The 16,102-nt window shown below is 48.4% G+C and overlaps 1 protein-coding gene across 3 annotated transcripts in view; it reads left to right on the top strand.

The window, feature by feature from the left end:
• ABAT (4-aminobutyrate aminotransferase) overlaps positions 1–16,102 on the top strand; it is a 79,663-nt gene that overhangs the window by 47,693 nt on the left and 15,868 nt on the right. For 2 of the 3 annotated variants that reach the window (XM_015239136.3, XM_015239137.3), the window contains 5 exons: positions 2,084–2,181; positions 3,883–3,912; positions 5,279–5,396; positions 8,891–8,940; positions 15,451–15,531. In XM_015239136.3, the coding sequence (XP_015094622.1) occupies positions 2,084–2,181; positions 3,883–3,912; positions 5,279–5,396; positions 8,891–8,940; positions 15,451–15,531 (377 nt within the window). The remainder of the gene's footprint in view (positions 1–2,083; positions 2,182–3,882; positions 3,913–5,278; positions 5,397–8,890; positions 8,941–15,450; positions 15,532–16,102) is intronic. The other variant, XM_072942247.1, reaches the window with a different exon arrangement.

Raw genomic sequence — 16,102 nt, 5'->3', positions numbered from 1 at the left:
ACACTTGGGCTTGGCATCTGCGTCTCGTGTTCCATCCATCCCTGCTCCTAGTGGACAGAGTCTCACCCTCTCCCCGCCGCCTCTCCCAGCGCTCCCCTACCCCACCTCCCAGTCCCGTTTACCCAGTCTTGGCGTCCTCGTAACTGCAGTTCCACGTGACCCCACACGCCCCCCGTCATCTCCCTCGGGAACCTTTCAGCTACCAGCCCCACCGCTGGCTGTCTCCATCCCTGGTGTTCCCGCTTCCCAGTTCCCAAGAAGCCTAACTGCTGCACTGCGATGTCAAGACATCTTCAGGGGCGGGGGGGGGGGGGGACTTGTGTGTCCTCCTTAGAGGACAGCTTATTAATTTCAGAGTTTTCTCTTTCCCCTTTTGATGGAAAGAAAGCAGGACTAGAACTGGTTAAGAATTATTTTTATCCAAATATACATCCCTGTTGAATCCAGGTCTAGTTAGCATCAGTGGACCCTGAGTTCTGGCTAAGAAAGAGATAAAGTTTAGTGTTTAAAAAAAAAATTATCAGTATGTTCCATGACCTTTAACTCTCGGCTAATGGAATAAACTCTTTAGAAATTGCATTTTCATTGTAAGATCAAACAGAAGAAAATAAAAGCTGGTATCTCCATGCTTCAAAATAAGGGTAGTGTTGGATTTTAACTGGATTTTATGTTCAAAGGGCTATACTTTATTACATAATTAATTCAGGAATCTTCTTTGATAAAGCAATTGTGAAAAGTTAAGAATGAATTTAAATATGTCTTAGAATATCATGGCTTTGTATAGTTCGGCAAGTTGTGTGTGTGTGTGAGTGAGTGAGAGAGACAGAGAGAAAGAAAGGGTGGCAGAGCTCCTAGCATGTTTCTTCGCCTCTCTGAGTTTTAGTTTCCTCTCCTGTGTCATGCAAACATGAACAACTACCCCTCGAAGTTTGTGTAAAGGTGAAATAGGATCACAAATATGATTTATATGAAGTATGGCAACACATGTTAAGAGGAGCTCACATTTCACAACCACCAAATATGTGCCAGGAAGATAAAAGGTGAGCAGGGCCGTTGAAGGGATTCTTAGCAGTTACTGACGGTAAGTCATTACAAACATGCCTTGGATTCGGCACAGCGGTCTTTGCTCAGGGATCAACGAGATGTGGGGTGGAAACTACCCTTCATTTCAGCAACATGCTGAGTGAAAAAGCCCTGTGGGGTTAGCCTGGGAACTCGTTTATTTAACCCTCGACACGATTTTTACTCTGCGAAAAGTGTGATATCAGTTTCAGGCAAATGACTTGTGCCCCCCAATTTTTTGTTAACAACAGCCACCAAAAAACCCACAACCATCTGTAACTGGGGACTGTTTTAGACATTTGATTATTCTCTCCTGGGTGATTTCTGATTGTCACAACTAGCAGCGCAACTCCTGGGGGAGGTGCTACTGGTACCTAAGTGGGTGAGGCCAGGGAAACAGCTAAACATCCTTCAGTGCCCAGGACAGCCTTCCGCAGCAAAGAGTGATCCAGCCCACGATGTCTGTAGTCCCCAGGCTGAGAAACTCGGGTCTGTATATACATATGAGTGTAGATAAAATTTTTATAAAACTTGGGTAATTCTTTTATGGACGTGTCATATTCCACTGTCCATGGAATGGTAAAATACAGCATATTCCATTTAGCTTCCTTCCACTCTCAGATATTTATGTTGTTTCCTCTTTGTTGTTAGAAACAATACTGTTACAAATATTTTTAACCTATACCTTTGTGCACCCATTATTTTCTTGGGATGAATCCTTGAAAATGAGATGCTCAGTCAAAAGGACTAGGAAGCTGGCATCAGCTTATCCTCACACGAGCGGGACGTGAGCGAGCCTGCCTGCCTACGGCTTCACTGGCGCCGGCTGCGCTTTCCCACTTCTTTAAATCTTCAGGGTTCTTGTGATGCCCAGGTCTGGCCAGACTCAGAGTTCTGGGGCAGTCTGTCTGGCATGGGGCCGAGGTCCTGGGACTGCCTCTGTTGGGGACACCGGCTGTTGTTGGGGTGGGATGCTCATGTCTGCTGTCCCAGGGATTCTCATCATCTTCGTTTGCTGCAGGATCCAGACAGATCAGTCAGGCTGCAGCCAAAGTCGACGTTGAATTTGATTATGATGGGCCTTTGATGAAGACGGAAGTTCCAGGGCCTCGATCTCGGGTGAGTTGAGCACACTTGAGTGCTGTGTTTCAGAAGAGAGCAGAAGGGGTCCATGGGGCAAGAATGCAGCCAAGCTAAGGGCCCTGTATTCTTAGCTGCTTTCAGTGAGTTTCCTACTAGAGATCCAGGACCTTAAACCAGGCCATTCTACCATAAGAAGTAAAAGAGAGCCCAGAAGAGGTGTACCAGTTATCTATTGCCGTAATACTGCTGCGTAACAATCACAAACGTCAGCAGTGTACAAGTTGCTCATGCATCCAGGGTTAACTGGGAGTTGGGTAGGCAGCTCTGTTGGGCTCATCCGCGTGCCTAAGAGATAACTGGCCACCAGTTGACCCAGGCTAGGCTTATCGTGGGTCACTGTGGTCACTCGACTCTGCTTCGTGTGTCTCTCATCCTCCAGCCAGCTGGGCTGGGCTGGTTCTCGTGATGATGGAAGAGGAGAGCTTGCCCTAGGTCTTGAGACTCCACACTGGCCCACCGTCACGTCCACCTCATTCTCTTGGCCAAAGCAGGTCACATAATTTGCTGAATCCAGAGTCAAGGGTCAGGGCAGAACATCCACCAACAGTGAAAGAACACGACAGTGTGATAGGGCGCACGGCGTGTGTAGCAAATGCCCCCCTGAGCTTGGTCTTGAAGGGCCACCAGGAGGATTGGCCGAAGGAGTGCGTTCTGTCCCAGGCAAGGGGAGAGGCCCACAGGGTGACAGTCCGTGACATATGAGAGATACTGGGTAGCTCTGAGTTCCTAGAACAGATGCCAGTATGTGAGGTGGAAGAGGCACAGAGTGGGTCTGATGAGGGGGGTTGGGGCTTCTCCTCAAAGAACCTGCAAGACCTGCATACGTTTTGGAAGGCTGGTTGTTAACCTTGATTCTGTGCTGTGATGAGCAGTACTGTTGCTAATGTTTGTATCTAAAAAATAACAGTGTAAACCTTTTTAATACATATTTATTTTTTTCTTTGCATACTTTGCAGATTTTATCCACATTGTCTTTTTTTTTAACAGTCAAAAGGTATCTCTTTTGTCATTCCAACTATTTTATAAATCCAGAAATCTTAGTACCCATGTAAGTGATTGTAGCTATTTTGCACAGTGTTTTGCTAAGAAAAGAAGACTTTTTTCATTAGTATCTTTATCGGAGAGGGGTGGACTTTAATTTAATGATAGTAAAATACTTGGAATTTTTTTTTATATTTCTGTTATTAAGCCGCTGTTTTATACTTCCCAGTTTCCATGTAGAATTGCACAAGTGATTAATAGAGTGTTCAGATTATAATTGAATCATTCTTTCATATGCAAATATCTATTTTCAGTTAATTTTATTTTCCTAATGGGATATCAAAGCCTTTTTCCCCCCCTATATAAAAAGAGAACCCCTGTTTTTCTGGGCATGAGATAGATATCTTCAGCTTAAATTTTTTTGTTAAGTATTTTAGATTATTTTACTGTTATCTTTGACGTGTCCAAATCTCCAGCCTGTCTGTTGTATTGGTGATTTAACTGGCAAGAATTGTTTCCTGCCAACTATTTAAATTAATCTATTTAAAAATATTTATAATATTGTTGACTAATTAACTATTAAGTTATTGGCATGAAAGGGGGAAAGCCCCAAAACTTGGGAAGACGTGGAAGATTTTAAGCTCCTTTGGCAAGTGTGTGTCTTTGCTATAATACTTCTGCTCTTCTCGCCTGCAGGAGTTAATGAAACAGCTAAATATAATTCAGGTAAGTGGGACTGAAGTAGTGATCCTTCCATTGCTTTTCTTTATAATTTAGCTGAAGGACACAAATTCTTAATCTGTGCTGGCTCTTTTTTTTTAAAAAAAATGCAGCTGACTTTTGTTCTAACCCTGGTTGTCTAACTTCACTTGTGATTTCTGCTTTGACTCGTTGCTTCTTTATGTACTGTGTAATTTTCACGTTACGGTGAACTTCCCAGACTTCTTTCTGTTACTGATCTCTAATTTCATTCTGTTGTGGTCGGAAAACATATTTTGAGTGATTTCAATTCTTTTAAATTTACTGAGCCTTTTTTATGGGCTGATAAATGGTCTATTCTGGAAAAAGTCCCATATGCACTTCATCTCCCCTTCTATGCATGTTCATGAGGTCTGCTGATTTAGAGCGTTGTTTAAGTCTGTTTTCTTGTTAATCTTCTGCCTAGCTGTTCCGTCCATTATTGAAATCCAGGTACTGAAGTCTCTAGCTATTCTTGTAGAATTATTTTCCCCTTCAATTCTGCCAGGTTTTGCTTCATGTGTTTTGGGGCTCTGTTATCAGGTGCTTATATGTTTATAATTGTTGTGTCTTCTTAGTGGACAGACCCTTTTGTCCTCATAAAATGCCTCTCTTTACCTCTAGGAACATTTTGTTTTGTTTTGTTTTGCTTTACAATCAATTTTGTCTGATATTAATATAAATCATTGCAACTTTTTATGGTTACTGTGAGAATCATATATCTTTTTCCATCTGTTTCGCTTTCAACCTAATTTATATTCTTGAATCTAAAGTGTGTCTCATGTAGACAGCAAATAGCTGAATCTTTTTATCCAGTCTGACAGTTGCTGATTTTTTTATTGAATTGTGTAATCCACACACAGTTAATGTTATTATCGATACAGTTGTATTTACATCTTCCATTTTACTTTCTGTTCTTTGTCTCATGTCTTTTTTGTTCCTCTGTTCATTTTCTACTAATTTTTTGTACATAGAGTTGAATATCATCTGGTGTAACATTTTCATTTCTTTCACAATTACTATATATTTTTAGTTGTCTTAAGCCCTAAGACCCTATAAATCTTCACTTTTCATAATCTTTTCCAGATTTATGTCTCAGTGTTTTTTGTTGTAATATATGTAACATACGGAAAAATGCACAAAATACAAATTCATAGCCTAATAAACTATCATAAAGCAAATCACGTAATGGCACCCGGGGCAAAAACTACAGCATTGCCAGCACCCACAGATACCTTCCATGTGTCCGTAAGTGGACAGGACATGGTTTACTTCACCAGTCCAGGCTTAATCCTGAAAGACTGAGATTCTAGGGAGCTGCAGTGAGCCTGATCCAGTCTCTTCTCCCCCCAAGAATGCAGAGGCCGTGCACTTTTTCTGCAATTACGAGGAGAGCCGAGGCAATTACCTGGTAGATGTGGATGGCAACCGGATGCTGGATCTTTATTCCCAGATCTCCTCGGTCCCCATAGGTAAGAGCTGGAAAATCAGTCCTTGGATGTAACCTGTCTCTCCCTGTTAGTCATGACTCTCCAGACTTTGACTGCTCCTTCCCAGAGGCGCACCCTTGTGCATGGCCAGACACTTCCCTCAGGGGCAGAGAAGAGGACCAAGTAGTTCGCAGAGGGTGTATTACTAGAAATTTTCCATGTCTTTTCTCATTTACTCCTCCCCAGAACCCTACAAGGTAAGTGTGGGTGTGAGTAAATAGCTCATTTTGTAGCTAGACAGGCAAAGCGTGGACAGGTGAAGCAGCCTGTGCAGAAGCGTCGCTAGCGTGTGACCCCCGTACAACAGTCTTGGGTTTCCTGGAGGTGGGGCTTCTGTGCAAGTGGTTTATTGAGGGAGAGCTCTCGGGAGAAAGGGGAGGGAAGGAAACAGAACAGGACAGGAGGGAAGTGTTAAGAAGGGTGAGGTTTCAGTCAGAGACTAGCCTCAGCCTGGTTGCACAGAGGGGCTCCGGGGGGCGAATCGCACCCCAGCGTCAGCCCCAGACCGAGGCAGAGGGGCTGGCCTTCTGGTATCCCTGTGTCAGCCGGTCACTGCCCATCGGCTGCTGGAGGGAAGGACATGGGGCAACTATCTAGAGAGAGAAGCAGCCGGGGCCGTTGTCAGCCCCCTTCCCTGCGCCCTCCACACCTACACAGCAGCTGGGAGAGGGCTGGCTTGCCCAGGAAAGGCGACCCCGTGGGGCACCAGTAGCATCTGCCTCATCAGTCTCACCTCCTGGCCATCCAGAGCGAGGCTCGCTGCCGTAGGAGGGCACGGCAGCCAAAGGGATGAGCCTGCTGATCGGACAGGTGGGCAGCTGCTATTGGCAGCTTGGATGGTTGATGTTTCTTTGGTCGATGGCCTCCCCAGTGCATTCACTGGCCTGTAGGCTGAGCTTCTGATGAAGCCTGTCCTTCGTGAATGGTGCCAGAGCATCCTCCTTCGCTCCCCATCAGCAGCTCCCCGCCCCGCCCCCCAGGGCCTTTCCCCCCAACCCCCCCCATTAGATCTCCACGACTCTTCTGCTTTCCCTGCCCGGTCCCTCAAACCTGTCTATTTCCCATTAAAATGAGATTAGACAGCAGGCGGCTGACTCATTGTTTTGGGGAAGTTCATCATTCAGAGATGCCTCAGTCTTTGAAGGCATTTTTTTTTAATGGAGATGCTGAGGATTGAACCCAGAATCTCATGCATGCTAAGCATGCACTCTACCTCTGAGCTATACCCTCCCCACTGAAGGCGTTTTGGATTCTGAGATTTACAAAGCCCTATCTCCATTTTGTGTTGGAGTGAAAGGGATTGGATCTCTAGTTATCCAACACTGTGGGCCACTCTCTTCCTGGCTAACTCCTCCATCCTCCGCACCACACCCAGGGCTCCTTCAGTCCAGATCCCCAGCCCGCCAGCATATATGTGAGGATGAGGGCGATCAGGCTGGCGGTAGTTGTTAAAAGGCCAGAAATTCTAAGAAGTTCTTTCCCTGCCACCTTTTCTCCCATATCTTCAGTATTTTTGAGATGATTTTTTAAACTAATAATGAGAATTTACTCTATGCCTGGAATGTTGCTAAATGCCTTCCATATCATCTCATTTAATCCCTGCAACAATAACATCGTATCTTTTAATATCACTTCTAGTTTACCGATGGGGAGCCAGGTTTCAAGGGGTTGCAGGGTTTGCCCAGCTATCCATGGAGCCTGAGGATTTGAACCAATGACCGTGCCTCCTAAGCTTACTTCTATCATAGCAGCTTCCAGACAGCTGCCCCCACCCTGCCCTGTGGGGGGCCCACAGCGCAGGATTTCCTGATCAGAGAGGCCGACTCTGCTTTCATCTCTCCTTCTGAAGCCAGTAAGAAAAGCTGCATCCGGGGCTTAAGATTTCCCTGAAGCTGCCTTATCTACTGAGGCAGAAAAGTCATAAACAGCCAGGCAGCATGATAAAGAGTCAGAAAGACCTCTGGCCGCGGATCAGCTGGAAGAACCCCACAGTGTGTTCCTTCCTTGAGCAATAAGCGCTCCCCAGCCGTGGTCCCAGCACGCCTTGGAGTGGGGAGGGGAGGGGTGGGAGGCCGAGGAAGGACGTGAGCTACTCTCTGCCCCGGCCCCCACATCACTGCCCCCATCCGCGCTCCCTGCAGCGGGCAGCGTGAAGCCACAAGGCTTTTCAAGTCTCTTCTCTCCGATTCCACGGAGAGAGTCTCCCCTGGGTGATGCTCGGTCTTTAATACCCGTCTACACTGGCTAATCTCTTACATGGAGGCGCTCAGGCCCCAGGCTCAGCGCCTTGGGCAGGCCTCTCACCAGAGTGATAGGAAGTGTCCATTCAAAGTCAATCTCTTTAAATTACAAAGTGAATCGGTTTAAAGAAAATAGGTACAAGGTATGCGTGATGAAAAAACAGATTGTGATTCTTGATGGCTGGGAGTTTTTCTCCAAAATCTACTTCCTGTTCCAAGAGTCGCTGATTGGTCTTTTCTCCTATGTGACAGTTTTGAGTTCTGTTCACTCATTCAACTAATATCTGTCGGGCTGAACACTTGGCCCCTGCCTTTGAGCGTCTCACATCTGGTCTCCTGACCTCAGGGCCTCCCTATGAACTTGGTCTTCCTGCGAGAGTCATTGCTAAGAGTGTCGATAAGGAACAGAAAGCCCCCTGTACATAGTAGACGCTCAATAAACAGCAGTGAAGGTGCTGCACCCAGGACACCCGGCTCCTGTGCTGTGCGGGCCTGTCTCACGCCTCCCTCCTCTGAGATAAAATCTTTCGTTTATCAAGCATCTACTTTGCTTGAGGGACTTTGTGTTCCTTATCGCTAATCCTGGCAACAGCTGATGGATGTTAGGTTGCTGTCAAGCCTGGAGATGTTGGAGTGTCACAGTGAAGAAAGGTGTACACGTCTTTATATACGTGTAGGATAAATTCGTAGAAGAGCAGTTGCAGAATCAAAGGGCCTCCTAATCCTCGCTGTGAAGCAGCAGGCTCCGTCTGGGGCTGGACTGAGCACATGTGTGCAGGCAGGATCAGTCGTGCTGGTCACGGAGTGCAGACGGCATCCTTCACCCCCCAGCCCCTGAGCAAATGCTTGTTGAGATCTGACTCAAGCTGTGGGTGCTCGGGGTGAAGGCAGGGACCACGTCTGCAATTCGTCACGCCAGCCTGGTAAACCCCTCCCAGCCCTGGTCTCGAGTTTGCTTTAACCTTCATTCACCATCTGTCTGGTCCAGTATGTCTCCAATGTGAACATCAGAATCACCCAGAGAATTTGTGGAAGATTTTGGGGGCCTCACCCTGAGAGATGCTGAGTCAGAGAGTCTGGGGTGGGCCTAGGAATGGGTTTTTTGATCTGCAGAGGACCCCTTTATGTGAAGAGAGTTGCAGGGTTGGAAGGGGAGGGAGGGGGCAGGCAGTGGGGGGAGGGGCGTGGCACCCACAGATACGGTGCTGGTCTCTAACCGTATCTCCCTCTCCCCAGGTTACAGCCATCCCGCTCTCATGAAACTCGTCCAACAGCCTCAAAATGTGGTGAGTCCTCAGAGTGTTCGTGGTGATTCAGAGGATCACTGAGGCAGTCTTTGGAAGTAGTCTATCATCCATCCATTCATTCATGCATTCATTCAGTCCATAAATATTTATTGAGTACATACTGTGCACTGGGCACTTGGGTGAGCCCTGCTCCCATGGAGGCAGCCAACTAACCACACATATAAGTAGAGAATTACAACCATAGTAAATGCTACAGAGTGAGGCAAGCAGCACCGTGTGGACACAAAACAATGATAATGGTAATAGTGATGAACAATAATTAAGAACATAGTATGTATAAACTCTGCAACCGGCACATCTTAGATCTAATACTGACAAGTCTATGAGGGGGCTACTGTTCTTATCCCTGTTTTACAGATGAGGAAACTGAGGCACAGAGAGGTTAAATATTTTTCTGAGATCACACAGCCAGTGGAGGTGCTGGGAATAAAACCCACAGGAGCTGGACTTTTCAGGGGTGGAGGGGTCAGGGAATAGTGATGTCTGGGCTGAGACCTGAAGGAGGAGACAGTGTTAACAGATGAGGAGCCATGGAAGAGAGGTCCCTGCAGGGAGAGGAGGGTGGGAGGGAGAGGTGCAGCGAGCTTCAGGAAAAAAGAGGACAGTGAGGTTGGAGCAGAGCGACCAGAGGGAGCCAGGCAGGACTGGGGTGGCAGGCAGGGACCAGGTGACACAGTGTCTCGTCCCCGGCACTGTTAACGTTTGGAGCCGGATTATTCTCTGACGCGGGGGCCGCTGATTGATCACACCGGCTGTAACGCACGTGCAGAGACAGGCATACATACTGAGCATACTGTGCAGTGAATTTTCCCAAGTAACCCATGTTTCTCAACTCTTTTTTCCACCATCACTCCCGTAGGAGCCTTTTTAGGCATTGTTTTCCTAATTGTTCTCCCCACCATGAAATGTTAATACCACCCTGTGTGAGTTTCCTGGTGCTGCCATCACAGACCTCTGCCAGTTTAGGGGTTTAAAACAACACCTGTTTATGGTCTTACGGATCACGTGGGTCAGGAGTCTGGCGGGCTCAGCTGGGTGCTCTGCTTGGGGCTCTCGAAGCTGAGATCAGCTCTCAGCTGGAGGCTCTGGGCGAGGATCTGCTCTGGGGCTCGTCCTGGTCGCAGGCAGAGCTCGCTTCACGTGGCACCTCCAGCGTTACGCCAGCCGCGGTCTGGTCCCTCTCTCTGTCTCCCTCCTCTGCCTCTGCCCTTAGCAGAGGGCTCATGCGGTTGCACTAGGCTCACCCAGAAAATCCAGAACAGTCTCCTTTCTGCACTGAACAGGAAGCTTAACCACATCTGCAAAGTCCGCTTTGCCGCGTAACGTATTCACAGTCCCGGGGATGGGATGAGGCTGGGGCATCTTCTTGGGAACCATAATTGTGCCTGCAGCCCACCTGTGGTATATGGTACATACGTATATACTATATGCCAGGGGGATGCCTGCGCTTCCCACACCACAGAACTTAGATGCTTTTCATCCCCACTGGATTCAGCTGGTCCCCACAACACGCCCCCGCCCAGTTACTTCCCCAGACCAAATTAGGTAGGCCACTGCCCTTACTTCCAGCAGCACATAAGTGGAAAGGTACAGTGTGTACTCTTTATCACATCTCGCCTGTTTCACTCAAAACCCATCCAGAGATTCGTCCTCGGTGGGTATAGCCGCAGACCATCCATCCTCTTGGCTTTAAGCATCCTGTTGTGAGAACACACTGCAATTAACACCCTGCCTACTGCCGATGGGCATTTGGGTCGCTTCCTACAAAAGCCACTGCTGTGAACCTGAAAGTGTGTATCTTTAGGTGACACACTGACGTGTCCCCTTGGATGCAAGGCTGGAGTGGCATCTCTGGTTGGGCTGTGAGCACACGGTCGGCCTCAGCAGATCCCTTCAGACAGTTTTCCAAACTGGCCATGGTATTTCCACTCCCTCCAGCAGTGAGAGCTCTGGCCGCTCCACATCCTCCGGGCACCACGAGTCATTGGGGGCTGTCGTTTCACTCAGAGCGACATACGTGTCCACACATGACAAGGAATGTGATTCCGGAGAAGTCAAAGATAATAGGAAAGAACACGTGTCTTCTTTACACGTGAGTGTGCCTGCCTGGGAGGATCCTGGGGACATTCTCGCCTCCGATTAGCTGACAAGTTCAGGGGCTGCTCTAGCGGAAGCCGCGTCCTCCGGAGGGCGTCTGGCGAGGCCCATTTGTGGCTCCACGCGTGTGTTTACATTCAAAGCCCGGCTTTGTTTCGAAACGTTGTGCAGATCCCAGATGCCTCGGCAGTTGGTGCTGAAAAACTGTGTCAACAAACACGCCAGACACATTTGCGGTGTCAGCTGTCTCCGGAGGCAGTCGCCCCAACAGCGCGTGATTTCCAGGCCCAGGGGATTCTGATTTCGGGGGATGCCCTGCCCCCACCTGTCCCTGCCTGGAACCTGGGCGCACACCTCATCCTTTTCATCCTCCCCTCCCTCTCCCACCTCTCACCTCTCACCAAGTCAGGGACCAGTCCTAGCTCTGCCCCTTCCACCTCTCCACTTGGATGTCCCAGCCAGCCCCTCTTCATCGCTTCCTCCCACCTCCACGTCCATTCTCACCTCCCCCAAACCACCTCCCAAACTGCACCGTGCCTGGAGCCCTTTCCTGGTACCCACTGCCTTCAGGATGCCTCCCAGCTCCTCCACTTCAAGTGCAAAGCCCTGGTGATCTGGCTGCTGCTTCTTCAGCCTTATTTCTAGATATTTGTTTGTTCACTCATTGATTGAATACCTACTATGTGCTGGGCCCTGTTCTTAGTGCTGTGTTTGATAGCGAGATCACCATCTAGATCACTGTCCAGAGCAGTCTCTCTCACAGTCTGGATCACAGACTAGACCAGTCTAGAGCACTGTCTGGATGGTGGTCTGGATCGTGGTCTGGGTCACAGTCTTGTTCTGCAGAGGGCTGGGTGTGGGGCAGGACGACTGGCACAGTCCTAGAGAAGAGACAGCTGACTGCCGGAAGCTCAGCAGGGTACATCTCGGGCATCTGACCAGATGGCCATCGATCAATGTCTTGGGTTTTTCAAACTCTTGGCGGGAGACGCGCTCTGGTGGTCATGGTATTTTACCTGCCCTGGGCCAGGCCCCTGCCAAGTCATGGAAGTCCTGAGAAAGGGGCTCATCAACCCTTTGGTACCCCAACCACGTCACCCTGAAACTCCCACATAATTCATGTGGCTGCAAAACACTAAACCATGTCTGTTGGGTCCAATATCTGGGCTCTAGTTAGGACTTCTTATGTCACCAGAGCCACCTCATCACATTGCCCACAGGTCAGACAGTGATTATTGGGCATTGCACACGCATGGTCCTGCAATAAATGTTGAGTGCCATCTGACATCCGTGGCACCGTGGCTGGCTGTGGAGCAGCTGGCCTGGTCAGGTAGACATGTGCCATCATTGTGAATTCCAGGCCTGTCCACCTACATAATTCTGTCCTTCAAAACTGAGCTTCTGCCTCATCTGTGTGCTATATCCTCTCACTGGCTATCCCAGGAGGGGTCCTTATTTTGGCAAATGAGGACTCTAAAGACCAGAGAGGTTAAGTGGCTTGCCCCAGGTTGCAAAGCAACTTAAACCAAAGTTCATTGTCTTCACACTGCGCTTTATAGCTCCGGGGTCTGAAGGCAACAATTCTAGCAACCTGTCCTCAATTGATTCTGCTATCCCATGTCCCAGATACCTTCTGTTCTTACTGTCACGCTTTGCCGAACAAGAACGCCACCCCCACCTCTTCCCTGGGCCCAGACAGGCAGTCACGCTGCCAGCTCGGCCGTCCGCTCTGTCACCTGCTTCCCCCACTCCACCCTGATGCCACGATGTGCTTGATTTCTTCAAAGCCCCGCTAACAGCTCAGAGCCAAAACAAAGGGCCTCTCGGTGGCCCCCACAGGCCACCCGGGGTCTCCAGACTGTGCCAAGCAAACTCGTATCCAGCTAGCATTCACATTTTTTGGGTGGAGGCTGCCTGCAGTGACAGGCAGAGGATGGGATCTGAGTTCAGCAAATATGGATTTGAGTCGTGGTTCTGCCCTGTCCTGTCTGTGTGACTTGGGGCAGGTTGCTTGAGTTCTCTGGTCCTCAGTTTCTCCAGCTCTACAATGAGAATGGTTAACTCCCCCCCAGTGCTTGTTCTAGACCCAGCCAGCTGGTCACAAAGCAGAAAAAGCAACAGATAACGGACCTGCCACGATGTCTAGTGCCGCCTGAAGGATGCGTTCTGGGCCTCCCTGTCCTCGGGTTTCCTCCTGTGCGGTGATGCCACTGTTTAGATTTGCACCGGGCTTATTACAGGATTGAGTCAGAGGAGAGGTGCCTGAGAAGTGCCCAAATCCCAGGCTTAGTTCATCCACCCCGCGCCCCCTTAACTAAATGTTTCTCTTTTAGACTAATTTCAGATTTATAGGCAAGGTGTCAAGATAGTTTCCACCTACCATTCACCCATTTCTCCCCAGTGTTAACCCCTCACCTCTCCATGGTACCCTTGTCAAAACTGAGAAATTGATGTTGGTATGTTACATTCTACAGATTTTATTCAGATTTCCCCAAAATTTCCATTAGTGCCTTTTTTTTTTTTTTGTCCCAGGATCCAAGCCAGGATGCCCCATTGTATTTAATACAGTCCTTTTTTTTTAACCCAGATCCACTTCTTGGTGACATTACTTACCTATCATGCAGACCCCTCCCAGACTCTTCCTGATCCTGCTAGGAGGCACTGGGGGGCACTGGCTGGACCTCCAGGGACAGGGCGGCTCTGTTACCCCATTACCATTTCCATTTGTATCTTTTCTATAATGGCGGACACATGTCATTACACATTGGTCAGAACCTATAGAACGTACAACACTCAGAATGAACTCTAATATAAAATTATAACCTCTTTTTTAAATGCCTTTTTTTACCAGCCACAGAACATCACCTTCAGTTAACGTGTTCATTTACTTAACCCAATGTTGGCATTTACAGTGGTTCTCCTTTTTGTTGTAAATAATGCTCCCTCGTTTCCTGGGTATCAGAAGCGAGTATCTGTTTAGCATCAGGCTTGCACTGTTGATTTTCTTGCAGAGAGAATGCCTGTGGAAGCAACCTAAGTCTCCATCAACAGAGGAATGGAGAAAGGAAATGGGGCATATCCATACAGCAGAATATTATTCAGCCTCAAAAAGGAAAAAAATTCCGCCATACGCTGTAATGTGGATGAATCTGAAGGACGTTATGCTAAGTGAAAGAAGCCAGTCACAAAAGGACGGATACTGTTTGATTCCACCTATCTGAGGTGGTTAGAGTCCTCAAAATCTGAGACAGGAAGTAGAACAGTAGTTGCCAGGGGCTAGGGGAGGAGGGGAATGGGGGCTCCGTGTTTAGCCGTAGCAGAGCTCCGGTTTTGCAAGATGGCAGAGTTCTGGAGATGGATGGTGATGATGGTTGTACCACAATATGAATATTCTTAACACCGCTGAACTATGTGCTTATAAATGACAGGATGGTCAATTTTATGCTACTTGTTTTTTAACCACAATCAAAAGCAAATCCAGATGCAAACAGTTCTTCTCCCTAAATGTTCCCCTGAGCTCACTGCAGTCAGTCCCACCCCAACCCCTGACAGCCGTGAGCTTCTTTCTGTCCTTACAGTTTTGCTTTTTCCAGAGTGTCATGGAACGGAGCCGTGCAGGGTATGACCCTCTGATTCTGGCTTCTTCCACTCAGCCTCATGCCTTTGAGATCCTTTCCTGTTCTTCCATGTTATTACGTGTGTTGGGAGAGTGTTCCTTTTCATTGCTGCGCAGTATTCCACAGTGTGCACGTACCACAGTTTATTCGATTGTTTCCCCAGTGGGAGGACATGTGGGTTGTTTCCATTTTTTGGCGACTGAAGATAAGAACTACTACAAACATTTACGTCCATTCACGTCTTTGTGTGACATGTGCTCGCATTTCTCTTAGATAAATAATACCTCGGAGCGGATTGCTGGGTCATAGGGGGCGTGTCTGCTTAACATCGTAGGAAACTGCCCACCTGTTTTCCAAAGCAGCCACCCCATGTTACATCCCCAGCAGCTGCAAATGAGCATTCTAGCTGCTCTGTACCCTTACCAGTAATTGTTATTGTCCATCTTCTGTTTTTTAGCTATTGTGATGGGTTTTTCTTTCTTCTAAGATTACAGATCCACAGGAAATTAATTGCAAAGAGTAGTACAAAGAGGTCCCATGTATTTTCCACCCAGTTCCCCCCAGTGGTAACATCTTATATAACAATAGTACAATATCCCAACCAAGAGAGTGACACTTCTTTTTCAAACCCAGCGGAATCCTGGTGTATTTTTCTAAAAGTGGAGGGAAGTCTGTCACTCCCCGCAGCATGGAACACATCCGCTCTGAAAAGCTGGTGGGCGGGAAGCTGGCTCAGGCCCAGGAAGTCACCGCTGGTCTCTTGGTTCTTTTGCAGAGCACATTCATCAACAGACCTGCGCTCGGAATCCTTCCTCCGGAGAACTTTGTGGAGAAGCTCCGGGAGTCCCTGCTCTCGGTGAGTCCTGAGGGGACAGCCCATCACTGTGAGGACCCACCTCCGCCACACCTCCCTGCTGGCTGGCAGCTCTGATCTCTGGGAGGCCAGACCAGCAGGGGCAGGAAAGGATTCAGATCTGGAACAATTAAGGATGGGGTGTCTCTACTTCAGTCTGACTCCTCATGCTGTTACTTCCATAAAGAGTCTTGAATTTTCCTTTAGAGCAAAAGCTGGAATCCCCTGTGCTCAGGAGAAAGAGAGCCTGGGAAGTTAATCCTGGTCCCACCACAGAGGCTTTGCCTGTGGTCTTCAGTCTGCCTCCACTTTGGGTTTCAGTTGCTACACAATTAGAGTTGTTCAGAACCTGTAAAATGCGGGTGTCTCCGGGCCGAGGTTGCATCTGGGCTTTTCTTTGCCTTTTTCCCTCTCTGGCCTCAGCCTTGGGGTCCTTCTGGGCGTCTCTCCCACCCTCCCAGTCCTGCTGCTTCCAGGACATTCCTGGTTCCCTCCCACCCTCCTGAGGCCCCCAGGGGCCAGCGTGTGGCCCCTGCCGAGGCCCAGCTCCTGCTGGGGGTGCGGGGAGTCACTA

Source organism: Vicugna pacos, chromosome 18, assembly GCF_048564905.1.
Source record: "Vicugna pacos chromosome 18, VicPac4, whole genome shotgun sequence".
Classification (NCBI taxonomy): Eukaryota; Metazoa; Chordata; class Mammalia; order Artiodactyla; family Camelidae; genus Vicugna; species Vicugna pacos.
This window is presented reverse-complemented; position numbering and strand designations above follow the sequence as displayed.